The sequence below is a fragment of the Portunus trituberculatus genome, chromosome 27 (assembly GCF_017591435.1).
Source record: "Portunus trituberculatus isolate SZX2019 chromosome 27, ASM1759143v1, whole genome shotgun sequence".
NCBI classification, from domain to species: Eukaryota; Metazoa; Arthropoda; class Malacostraca; order Decapoda; family Portunidae; genus Portunus; species Portunus trituberculatus.
The window spans coordinates 16,891,977-16,904,924 of NC_059281.1; the positions used below are offsets into that span (position 1 = coordinate 16,891,977).

The 12,948-nt window shown below is 42.5% G+C and overlaps 1 protein-coding gene across 12 annotated transcripts in view; it reads right to left on the reverse strand.

The window, feature by feature from the left end:
• Nucleotides 1–12,948, reverse strand: part of LOC123509945 (pleckstrin homology domain-containing family G member 5-like) — a 491,065-nt gene that overhangs the window by 114,048 nt on the left and 364,069 nt on the right. For all 12 annotated transcript variants that reach the window (XM_045264604.1, XM_045264602.1, XM_045264603.1 and 9 more), the window contains one exon: nucleotides 5,172–5,263. In XM_045264604.1, coding sequence (XP_045120539.1) covers nucleotides 5,172–5,263 — 92 coding nt within the window. The remainder of the gene's footprint in view (nucleotides 1–5,171; nucleotides 5,264–12,948) is intronic.

Genomic DNA, 12,948 nt, shown 5'->3' on the forward strand with positions numbered 1-12,948 from the left:
GTTTTCCATTAAATATTTAACAACCTAACAGTACTTTTTTTTTAAGCCACATTTTTTATAGACACAATGCAGAATTTTGTACCCTCCAAATTCATCCTCCTTTTGTGATTTTTCCCACGTTTTGTAATTTCCTAGAAGAATGAAATGCCGTCATATCAAAAGGGCAACAGAAATTAACAAAAAATATGACTACCAAGAAGATACAATGTCCATAAACACTCGAAGACATATCACGTGACGCAGGGGAACACTCGCAGCCTCTTCACATAGAAATTTCGTACTATCCTCAGGTTACCTTCACATTTCTCGTCCTTCCAACTTCCTGCGAAGGGAATGAGGGGAGGAAGAGTGATCTAGAGGAGGAAAAGCTGAAGTAGGTTTGTTCAGTGAGGTGACGGAGGGGAAGGAGAGTGAGGGAAGAGAGGGGAGCCTGTAACGTAATGGAAGGAAGAAAGGAAAAGGTTAAGAAAGTGTAGAGGATTCAGAATAACGATCCGTAGAGAGAGAGAGAGAGAGAGAGAGAGAGAGAGAGAGAGAGAGAGAGAGAGAGAGAGAGAGAGAGAGAGAGAGAGAGAGAGAGAGAGAGAGAGAGAGAGAGAGAGAGAGAGAGAGAGAGAGAGAGAGAGAGAGAGAGAGAGAGAGAGAGAGAGAGAGAGAGAGAGAGAGAGAGAGAGAGAGAGAGAGAGAGAGAGAGAGAGAGAGAGAGAGAGAGAGAGAGAGAGAGAGAGAGAGAGAGAGAGAGAGAGAGAGAGAGAGAGAGAGAGAGAGAGAGAGAGAGAGAGAGAGAGAGAGAGAGAGAGAGAGAGAGAGAGAGAGAGAGAGAGAGAGAGAGAGAGAGAGAGAGAGAGAGAGAGAGAGAGAGAGAGAGAGAGAGAGAGAGAGAGAGAGAGAGAGAGAGAGAGAGAGAGAGAGAGAGAGAGAGAGAGAATTTAAAATGATATGAGAGAGGCAATGAGTTAGGAAAGAAGATAAGGAAAATAAATGACGTCGTAATGAGAAAGACGGGAAGGATAACAGAGGATAAAGAGGGAATCAGGAAGGGGACACGATAATTCATGAAAATTGAGGCAAAGGTAAAGTAGAGTTCATGCACTACAGCCTCACATGACCTCAGTTCTCATCTTCGTCTCATTGCCCTTTGAATCTCTGATGGATACTCATTACCGCGAGACACAGGCGTAGTTATATCCAGGTTTCCACAGTTTACCTTCCTTCCAAGCTGCTCATTAATCCACGAACCTAAAGAAAACGAACAGTGGGTTGATCTTTGCGTCGACTGTCTCAACTTGGAAATGAATCAACGCTCGAGGATCAATTATAAGTAACACGCTAGCTAGTGCACTACAGAGAAAGTGGAAATTAACACCTTACAACCTTTTACATCATCAATGCCTTCACTAGTATGCTCGTTTCTTTTCCTTATTCGCTACTGTGGATGTACAGGAAGCGAAAAGAGAAGTATATGAGATTTATTTTGTCTCCAGGCTACAAGTAAGTATCTGTAAGTAAGGATATGGTCGAGAAAATAAATGCCAGGTAGTGGATAGGTTAAATATTTGCCTGTTGATGAAGATAAGTACACGAACAGTAAGCACCGCGAGTCACGAATGTGTTCTTTTTCGGTGATTTAGAGACTACTCCATGCTCGGCCTACTTGTTAATTAGCTCAGCGGAGAAAACACACTGGGGGGAAAAATGAGCTGCTGGTCTGCATGAAGGACGTGAAGTGCGTGAGGTCATGCGAGGAAGTAATTACGTAAATACAACTTTCATGTTGATAAGGAAACGTGGAAACTAACTGACACAAAACAGAGGGGAATATTTTAGTTTGGCCTCAGTAGTTTTATTTATTCACCCGCCGCTCTGTGCCAGTTTGTCCTCGGCTATAAAACCTCCGGGAACTAGTATATTTTCTTAACATTGTGAAGTATTCCATTCGATTCCAATTCTGTTGTGTTTGTTCTTTCTTTCCACACTAAAACAACAGGAGCAGAACGGATCTCATTTTCCGCCTCACCCTTGTCGCTTCCCTCCACTCCACCCAGCCCTTCCTCTCACGCTGGTGGTGGAAGTATGTCTCTGTCCTCTAATATGCCTTGTTTTAGTTTCCTCTTGTAGTTATGGAAACACAAATGCGCTAAATAAGGTAAACATGTGAAACATATATGTACTGTACCGACATCGTTATTCATGGAAGACAAAAGTGATGATGTGAGTGTGAAGCAAAGCAATTAAAGATAAAGTATTTTTGTAAGTGAAAAGATGAGGTAGGAAATTAAGTTGGACAAGAAAAAAAATAATGGAAACACAAAGTAAGTTAAAATAGCAAGGAAAGGTGTGCCACATGAACAACGCAGAACAAATCAAGAAAAAGAAAAAAGTAAATTGCATCGTATTACAGCAGCACTCAAAACCCAAGTAAATCAGAGAAGGAAATCGGGTATGTACAAAAGGCTTCTGTGTTTGTGGCGAGCTTGTCTTCACTGAGAGACCACTACCACGTACGGAACGCAACCCACAACCCCCTGCTCTCCTCACCGCCACGCCACGGCTCTACCCGCACGATTAATTGGCCTCCAAAATGGGAAACTTAATCTTGTTCCAACACACCAATGGGTTACGGTTCACCGCCCAGACGATACATGACATCGGGGGGAGGATGTAGGAGGAGAGAGGGAGTCGGAGTATTGGGGAGCTGACTGGATGTAGAGGAACCGTGATATTAGTAACTGATTAAGGGAAGCTGTGGATTAAGTAACAGTTTGGGGTTATTATGCCAGGAGGTTTTGAGGGAAGGGGTGATGAGATCTTTAGGATAATGAACATCAGTAACATGAAAATGCAGATACTTCTAAATAGATTGCATGGGGCCTATGAATCTTTAGTATTACCTTTTCTCCAATACACTTCAGTCATGGCCTCCAATAAATTCGTAAAACGATAGAGATTTACGCCATCCTTCTCATCCACGGCTGACCATAACGTTCCGTAGTCCATTCCCAAGGCACGTTGTTGCCGTTAAACTAAATTGGAGTGCCGTGATAACTCACCACAGGGAAGGCCAAGCTGGACTGTGAGGCACTGGGTCGATTGTCGTGAGTGTCGCGGTGCTCCACCCACACCGCGTCTCTCAGGACAATGAAGCAACAGTTTTTCTTAGTTATCTTCAGTAACCACGTTAAGAGAATTACATCCCATAGCATTAAGTTATTTCGGTGACTGACTTTCTGTCCCTGAGGAAAAAGCAAATATGAGAGACGCGAAAAGTAGCACGAACAAGCCTCCGTGCTCCTCAGGGACGACTGGTTTCCGAGTTGTATCCCAGCCCATTCAAGTTGTCCTGTCCACCAGGGCGTCTGGGATCACACAGCAACAGTATGGAAGCCGCAGCCGATGACGCTCTCACACTCATCGCTTCTTTCCACTAAAACTTCGCGCAGGAAATGACAACTCTCACTTCCTTCTGGTGTTCCTGTAATCCACTCTTGTCAAGTGAGCGAGCTTGATCTTCCCTTTGAATTGTGCCATCAGAGAAGTGCACCATCTCCTTCAGCAAGAATGTCATCGCACCACCTACACTATTTCCTTTCCTATAAAACGAGGGTGACGAAATGATGTTTCATCTTCTCGGATCTTTTTCGCTTCACGCGCCATATCTCTTCTTCCCTCGCGAGGCGATATCCAGCCACCATGAGCCTCCCGAGACACGCCTGTACGTACGTTCGAGGATCCTTTCCCAGCAGCCCGCCGCCAACCTCTTTCCCTTGCCGCGGTGTGATACATAGAAGCAATACTACTTGTGTTAAAAGGAGACACCAGTGAACAAACAAGTTATGTCCGTAAGAAAACAGCCAACGCTCAATGCTTGCTTTCCTACATGCTTAAATCACATTACCCTCATAATTGTTATTACTGATATTGTAATCTACCATAATAACTACCAGTTCATTAATGATAATAACAGTGATGCAACCGCAAAACAAACCAAATAACTTAAGATTATATTCACACTTCTGCCAAGAACACGACAAAGAGGAAACATGGTACATAAATCAATATGACTATTGTGAATTCACACACACACACACACACACACACACACACGATAAGGAGCAACAAATGTAACTCCAGAGATCCAATACGAGCATCCTACCAGGCGTGTTTCATCGAGAGAGAGAGAGAGAGAGAGAGAGAGAGAGAGAGAGAGAGAGAGAGAGAGAGAGAGAGAGAGAGAGAGAGAGAGAGAGAGAGAGAGAGAGAGAGAGAGAGAGAGAGAGAGAGAGAGAATATCAAAGGTTTAGTCCCCCAGGCAGTGACGTCCCTAGGGCTGTACACCTTCAGGCGGAAGAAGGGCGTGACGTTAACAGGGCCGTAACGAGGTGACGCAGCCCAGAGGTTACTGCGGCGGGGAGACGTAATGAGATTTGCATGTACGTAACAACAACCTGACAGCAGCCTTCTTCCACTCTCTCTCTCTCTCTCTCTCTCTCTCTCTCTCTCTCTCTCTCATAAGGCACTCACCCAATTTAACCTGTCCCTTGGCGGGCGAGAGGGAAAATTATCTTTAATGCTGTGCTACACTAAAGGAGGAAGAGAGGCAGCGACGGGAGAGGCCACTTACCTGAGGGCAGAGAAACAACTCGCCTGAGGGATTAAAAGCTTATCTGAGGAAGACTAGTGAGGCCTGAGGGAAAGGGAGGAGGCCTATACATGCCCGAGGGGGAGATAACAGCAAACTATAAACCAAGCCAGGATAGAGGAAAGAAGGAAGGAGATTGGTTATGTTATTAAGCGAGGATGTAGGAAGGAAGGAAGGTTGATGGAGAAAGAAATTTGTTATAACGCTTGGATGATGGAAGAAAGGAAACTGGTGATAATATAACGCTAAGATGAAAGGCTGAATGACACTGGAATATTTTTAAGCCAGGATTAAGGGAGTATTGTTGTTTTGAAGATGTCATGGAGGAAGAAGTAAGTTAGATGAAGGAAGGGACACTGATAATGTTTTCAAGGCAGGATGAAGAAAAGGGGGATAATATGGAAGCAGTAGTAAAGTATTATATAAAACCAGGATGAGAGAAGGAAAGAAGGAAGGAATAAAAGGAGCAAGGTGAAAATATAAAACCACCATGAAGGAAGGAGGTATCGTGGTGACCTCATGAGGCACCTACCTGAGGGATGTGCCGCGGGTGGCTTGCACGAACTCCTCCAAGGGTTCGTCGTAACATTCCAGCACCAGCGCCAGGTACTCACAGCTCGACACCTGCACAAGGGAACAAATGTTAGTAAGTCGTCAGTACCTTCGTCAGACGTCACAAAACAGGTGAAAAAGAAAGAAAGTGGATAATTAAAAACGAAAATATATTTGACAAATCTTCAAAAATGAAGGTAAAAAAATCAGATTAATCTTGTTTACATGTGAAGTCCCTAATGAGCACACTCCTCACCTGCTCTCATACCTGATTACCGCCTATAAATGTGAAAGGAGAAAAAATATACAAATTAGTTTGTGTGCTGTGTGACGAAGGCTGTTAAACACGTCGACTGAATAAAATCATTCTCGAAATATAAGTTTATAATTACAGTTCATAATAACGAGCGCCAGACTACCTATATTTTATGGCAGAACGTAAATAATTAACATGGAAAGGGCGAGTGAGGCGCATCCCACTAGGTAATTTGGTATAACGTAATTAGCGAGATATTCCAGTCTGCTCTGAGGTGGTCCACTGCTACTTGACTGACGAGACCGCCCTTGCCCAACGGCGCGTGGCGGCCAACAACAATGTAATTGCTTTTCCGCCTTCATTCTTCAGTTAAATTAAGCTTGAAGCAGAGGCAGTCGACGCAAAGTGAATGTTAATGAGTAATTTCATTGCGCAGAGAAAACACCCATCCAAGACTTCATCTGGAATACCGCTATTACATCACCAGGTGCGAGGAATAATTTAGTAAGGCGAGAGGTCTTGCCTTGGTGCTGTCTGTGAACCATCAGTGCTCTCATTAGCCCTGCAAGAGAGTATCAAGCTGCTCTTCCCGCGTAAATTGTGCAGAGATGGATAAGAACGGCAAGAGGCGGGCACACACCAAACTTGACCAGAAGCAGCCACTGCTTGAGGTGCCTAGCTAAGTCTTCAGAACCAGCCAAGCCAAGACAATTCGCAAAACAAGTGTGAGTCAAGAGAACATTACCAACGCTGTCTTAAACTTTTATTAAAACGGAAGAAAGGGAAAAGAAAAGTGAGCACTGTAAAATTATATAATTAAAATTTTTGAGAGAAATATGTACGGACCTCTTAGCTTCTCTGCTCCTCCTCCTCCTCTTACTCTCCATCCTCTTCATCCTCCTCCTTTTTCCCTCCTCCTCCTCTTACTCCCCATCCTCTTCATCCTCCTCCTTTTCCATCTTATTTTTAAGCTTTCCTTTGGAAGGCACGTCTCTCTCTCTCTCTCTCTCTCTCTCTCTCTCTCTCTCTCTCTCTCTCTCTCTCTCTCTCTCTCTCTCTCTCTCTCTCTCTCTCTCTCTCTCTCTCTCTCTCTCTCTCTCTCTCTCTCTCTCTCTCTCTCTCTCTCTCTCTCTCTCTCTCTCTCTCTCTCTCTCTCTCTCTCTCTTCATCATGTCTCACTACAAAATATTAAAAAGTGGTTCAAGTTTTATTATATTTTTCTCTCACTGAAATTGCCTCACTTCTTCAGACACTCATTTTCTTAGTGTTTTCAATTTCCTTCTAAAGCAGAACGGTGGAAGAGGCACTTCACCTTACAGTGGAGGACAATGATTTTTCCATCGGCACTATCAATATCAGTATCATTACTATTAACTTGGATGGGTTTTATTTCACTTCCGTCATGGCAAGAATAGATGTAGCTGCCTATTTGATCTCAGTTAAGTCTATATATGACTCCGGGCAGATGTGTCCTTCTATATCTTCCTCTAATCTTCAAGAGTTCTATTCGAATCTCAAATGTCTATCTTTTTACCTTCATGTGTCTACAATGTTGGTGTATCTTTATCTGTTTCAAATGAATGTCTTTTTCTTTACTTCAATTTTTCTATTTTTGTATCTTGAATAACTGTTTGTCTTTTCTATGTCAATATGTATCCTCTTTACAACAAATACCTTACATATCTCATTCACTCTGAAATCGAGCTACATTTCCATTTCTTACTATTCGTTGTCAGAAGAAAACTTAAGATTCCCTTGGACGTCAACAAAATATGTCACAAAAAGCGGCACAAGTACTTAAGCGCCCCGATACTGTGACAACAAAAACATATTAGCTTCCTTTGCGGTATTTTCCGGCTGAGATGCGCGCCTTTCCGGAGTAATATAGTTATTTTTCTCTCTTGACGACATTCTATCACCAGTGAGTTGAGGATGTTATTGTTGCCGGTGGTAAAATTGGAGGAGGCGAAGGAAAGAAAGGAGGAGAAAAAGGAGGACATGAAGAAAGAAAAGAACGGAGGAAAAATGTATTCTATTCCAGCCACACAAGAATTCCTTACAAAACATGTCTACACGTAAGACTTGGTTGCTTTCACATGCATGCACACACACACACACACACACACACACACACACACACACACACACACACACACACACACACACACACACACACACACACACACACACACATTTACATACAAATACAATACACACACAAATACACACACACACACACACACACACACACACACACACACACACACACACAGACAGACAGACAGACAGACAGACAGACAGACACACACACACACACACACACACACACACACACACACACACACACACACACACACACACACACACACACACACACACACACAGACAGACAGACAGACAGACAGACAGACAGACACACACACACACACACACACACACACACACACACACACACACACACACACACACACACACAAACACACACATACGCACACACACACTCAATACGAAACACTTCCTTTGTGTGACCCATTTGAGAAGGAAATAAATCGAGGCCCTTTTGAAGTCTCTCTCTCTCTCTCTCTCTCTCTCTCTCTCTCTCTCTCTCTCTCTCTCTCTCTCTCTGACCTCCCCGCAATCCTTTCTTCCTCTCTCGTTTCCTTCTCGTGTTTCCACTCACTTTCTGAAATTAATCTTTTAACTCTCTCTCTCTCTCTCTCTCTCTCTCTCTCTCTCTCTCTCTCTCTCTCTCTCTCTCTCTCTCTCTCTCTCTCTCTCTCTCTCTCTCTGCCAGAATCAATTTGCTCTTATTGGCTCTTTAGGAACCATTAATTAAGAAACTCTCAGGAAAAGCCGATGAAAATACGAAGGAAACGGAGAACGGACCAAAAGGTTAATTAGTGATGCTTGACTTTATATTCTTCTTTGCTCTCCCTCTCCCTCTCCCTCTCCCTTTCCCTCTCCCTCTCCCTCGGCCTCTCCCTCTCTCTCTCACTAGGTCCCCACTTCACGACCTCGCTTTTTAACTTTTTAATTTCACCATCTGGATTTTAGTGTTCTAATTTCAGCGTCTGTGTTTCAGAGCCTCCTTTCCTTTACGGTTACAATTCCTGGGCCGCAAAGTAAAGAAAAATATCAGAAACTCAATTGAACGCTTGCATCTTCAAGGTCTCTTCAAGCTCTTCAGGATTGCCGCGTTATGTGGTAAGGCCCTGCTAACGAGGAAAAATTCTGCACTTCTCTCAACCTCTGATTGGCTTAAAAAATGAACTGTGGGACTCTTTTGTCTTTTTAATTCAACTTTTACGCATTATGAGGATTAAGAGAGAGAGAGAGAGAGAGAGAGAGAGAGAGAGAGAGAGAGAGAGAGAGAGAGAGAGAGAGATATATATATATATATATATATATATATATATATATATATATATATATATATATATATATATATATATATATATATATATATATATTTTTTACGTTAAGGCCTATAACGCCTGTAGGCTCACTTGAAGAGTGTAGTAGGAAGTGCTGTTCAGCTTGCGCCCATTAGTGGCGCAGGCAATTTTATTTATAGTGGTACCCATATTAGGGCTCATATCACCACCCAAGCTTATCTTGGGTGTAACCACCTAGAACCTGGGTATCATGTTGTAGGTAACTTTAAACCATTCGGCAAATGGCAAAGTGTTTAAGGCAGTACGTGGTGGGATTCGAACCTACGCGTGGACGTCTGCCGGATCCCAAGTTCATCACCTTATCCACTATTCCACCGTCTCCCTATATGTGTCTGTGTGCATGTTACCAGACAAAGAAATGAAAGATTGAAGATAAACAAAGGGGAACTGAAGGGATACGTTGTTTATTTTTAGGCGGGAAGGGTCAAGTGCAAAATACACACACATTAATCTCTCTGCTGTGAAGGTCTTAGGGTCACACGCGTAGGTTTTAAGGTCAAGTGGGAATCTGAATAACGAATAAAAGGACTCTTTCTTTATGTCTACCTTTCAAGGACAGTCAAGTGAATTCAAGTTTCATTCAAAGATACGCGAGTCTCTACAGGGAAATACTGAACACTGAACAACGTGTAGGTGGCATGCGAACAGGGAAGATGGGTGCCTGTGTGTCTGTATAGCTTTACTTAGAGTTCCAAGTTACAGTTATCTTATGAAAAGAAATAAATTAAATAATACAGGACGAGTAATGTGACTAAAAGAGTAATTCCTTTTCTCGGAAAGATCAATGGTTCACGACAATGTTTAGCTGTGTTGTCAGGAAAAGGGAAGAAGTAAAGGAAACCACTCTCCTGTTCCGTAAATAGATTGTGTACCACGTGTTTAGTTACTAAGGATGTTTCCTATTTAAGGAAAGTGGAAGAGAGTGTGTGTGTGTGTGTGTGTGTGTGTGTGTGTGTGTGTGTGTGTGTGTGTGTGTGTGTGTGTGTGCGTGTGCGTGGTACAGGGGTATAGTGGAACCATGCGTGCTTTGGTGTCCGAGGGGTCTCCAAGCGCACGGGTTCGAATCATGTCCACGGTCCGAGTGTAGGTTGGGCTTCCTCATTCGGGGCAACGGTTTCCTAGCGGGTGGGATTTGAGATAGGAGGTACCCCAAACAGTATCTCCTTTAGCCCAGAAATTCCCGTGAAAAGCCCACATGATATAAAAAAAAATGTCACTTAGTGTCGTCTATGGACATTGGAAATAGCTTAACGTTCTTTCTTTGTGTGTGTGTCTTTGAACAACGAAACAATAGTCCCTTCGTTGGAAGAGTCATTAAACTTGTTATTCATTGATCCTATTCCTTACATAAAGGGCAACAGGGAAGAAAAAAGTTGGTACTGTATAGAAGTTACTATGGCCGTCCTTTGTTAGTGTTATGTTAAAATCCTTGAAGGGTACATAAAGGAGGACACGGAAAATGATAATCACGTGTTTTTCTTATACAATGTTAAAGTCCTTGTTAGATTACCACTATTCTTATGGAAATATCATTAGTAAAGCATTAATTTCTAAGGAATACCAAGATGGAAGTGTAAATATTAGGGAAAACGGACCCGTGCTTCTAGTGTCTTAGATTTCTCTGTTCTAAATCCGCTCTGTTCCTGTTTCACTTTCCCATGTGACTAGGAATCCTGGAGAGACTTTTCACGTGGAATTCATTACGTCGGATTAATTCTACTCTCTCTCTCTCTCTCTCTCTCTCTCTCTCTCTCTCTCACTCAATCACACTCTTTGTCTGTCTGTCTCTCCTCTCATATTCTCTCTCTCTCTCTCTCTGTCTCTGTCTCTGTCTCTGTCTCTGTCTCTTTCTCTAGTTCTTTCGGATTGAGAGATTTCCACGGAAGGTCAGCGCATCATGAACTGTAGCACGCACACGCACCCGCACGGACGGACGCATGCACACACGCACGCACGCACGCACACACACACACACACACACACACACACACACACACACACACACACACACACACGGAGCATCACGAGATCTTATCCACCTTTCATATTTTGGCAAAGAAATCAAGTCTTCAATCTGAGGTATTGTGCTCGTAGACAAGGCAAGCTCTCACTCGTTTCCCTGCCAAGAAGTGTGAAAGCGAGATGAAATAAGAGAAGGAAAGGAAGAGGAGAAGCAGGAAGAGGACAGGATATGAGAAGAGAGGGGGAAAGGAAAGAGACAGAAAAAAAAAGAATGTAACCAAAGAAGGTCAGGGAAAAAAATATTGGAAAGATAGTAAGGATTGAATGGTGGGAAAAAAAGACGGAAAGGAAGGGATACAACGAAGCCATTGAGACGAGACGTGTCGGTTGGTGAGGAAGCGTTCATGGGGAAAAAATAGAAGCGATAAAGGGAAAGAATCTCCTACGTACTTCAAAAGGTAAATGTATGGGAAAGAAAAAAATATGACACATGAGAGGACCACACGAAATATACGGCGTGGGAAAAATATCTTCCCTTTCTTTCCTTCCTATCGTTCGTTTCCCTCTTCTCTCTACTCTTCTAATGAAAAATCTTCCTCCTTGTTCTATTTTTATGATATATTTTTTCTTCCATTTCTATTTTCCTTTTTTTTCTTCCTTTCTTTTCCTCCTTCTCTACTTCTTTTCCTCTTCCTTCTCTTTCTTGTTCTTGTTCTTGTTCTTGTTCTTCTTTTTCTTCTTCTTCTTTTTCTTCTTCTCCTCCTCCTCCTCCTCCTCCTCCTACTTTTCTACTTATTTTTCTTCGTGGTTGGATGTGTCGTGTCTTGTAATTAATTGTGATATTATTAATACGAACTTTGAGAACAACGGTGTGGAACGAGAAAGAGGAGGAGAAAGGAGGTGGTAGAGAAGAGAACATAATTAAAGGAGGAAGAGAATTAGAGAGAGAAGGAAGAAGAGGAGGAGGAGATTAGGGTGGATAGGTGGCAGAGGAGGAGGAGGAGGAGGAGGAGGAGGAGGAGACCAGGTAGATGGAGGTGGCGAGCTCATTTGTAGTAGTAAGATAGGAAGGGAGTAAAGGAGGAAAGTTAAGAGGAGAAGCAGCTGCTGGGAGGAGGCACTGACGCATAAGAAGAGGAGGAAGAGGAAGAGGATGAGAGTCAAAATGTTGAAAATGGTGACCTCCATGAAAATCAACGAGCAGCAGTCTAATAGAGCAACACATCGATACAACCTTTTGGCACGAGATGCGAGTGAAAAAATCTCCAGGAACAATTTAAATAAACGTTCATAATTTGAACGTATAAACAAAATTGACACTAGGGGAATGATTCACCAGACTTTCCCATGTACTACTGTAAATCAAAGTGAATATTATGCTGGAATGTGAGGAAGATTCTCATTATAAAAATAAGTTGTCAATTTCCGTCGCTGAGCACTGACTAACAGGTCGAAATAATGTGAGTCTAGCGAGGCTTACGTAACCTTTCGCCCACTCTCTCCTACCCAAACCTTTCCGTTCATGGCTCGAACTCGTTAAGACACTGGCTTCATGCTGGACAATAAGATGGATTGGAATAAAGTAGAAAATTATGAATGTGATACATATAGTTGATGGAAGTGTTTCTGTGGATGACAGAGCTTTCTTTACGCCAGTGCGTGCAAGGGCTGTGATATATCAATCAACTCATGAACTGTGTGTACATGAACTATGGAGTGTTTGTTAAGCATCGACGCAGAAAGCAATCAGAAGTCACGAGAGTTCAAAGTGTTTTTGAATAATGCTGACACTGAATGTCTACATGAGAGGACCGTAAATAGCGACATGTCATGATGATATTTTTATGAGAAAAGGAAGCAGTTTCGTGGGGAAGGGAATATTGTTATTTGTTTTATTCGTGAATGTTCAGTCATGAGAAAGTAAGGGGGTTGGCCGTTTCCCTGGAAATATGTACCATGTTCGTGCCAAGAATAACAGAAGGAGTATTTGACAACATTCTTGACTTATATAAGTTATTATATCATTAAATGATTATTTTACCAATGGTATATATATATATATATATATATATATATATATATAT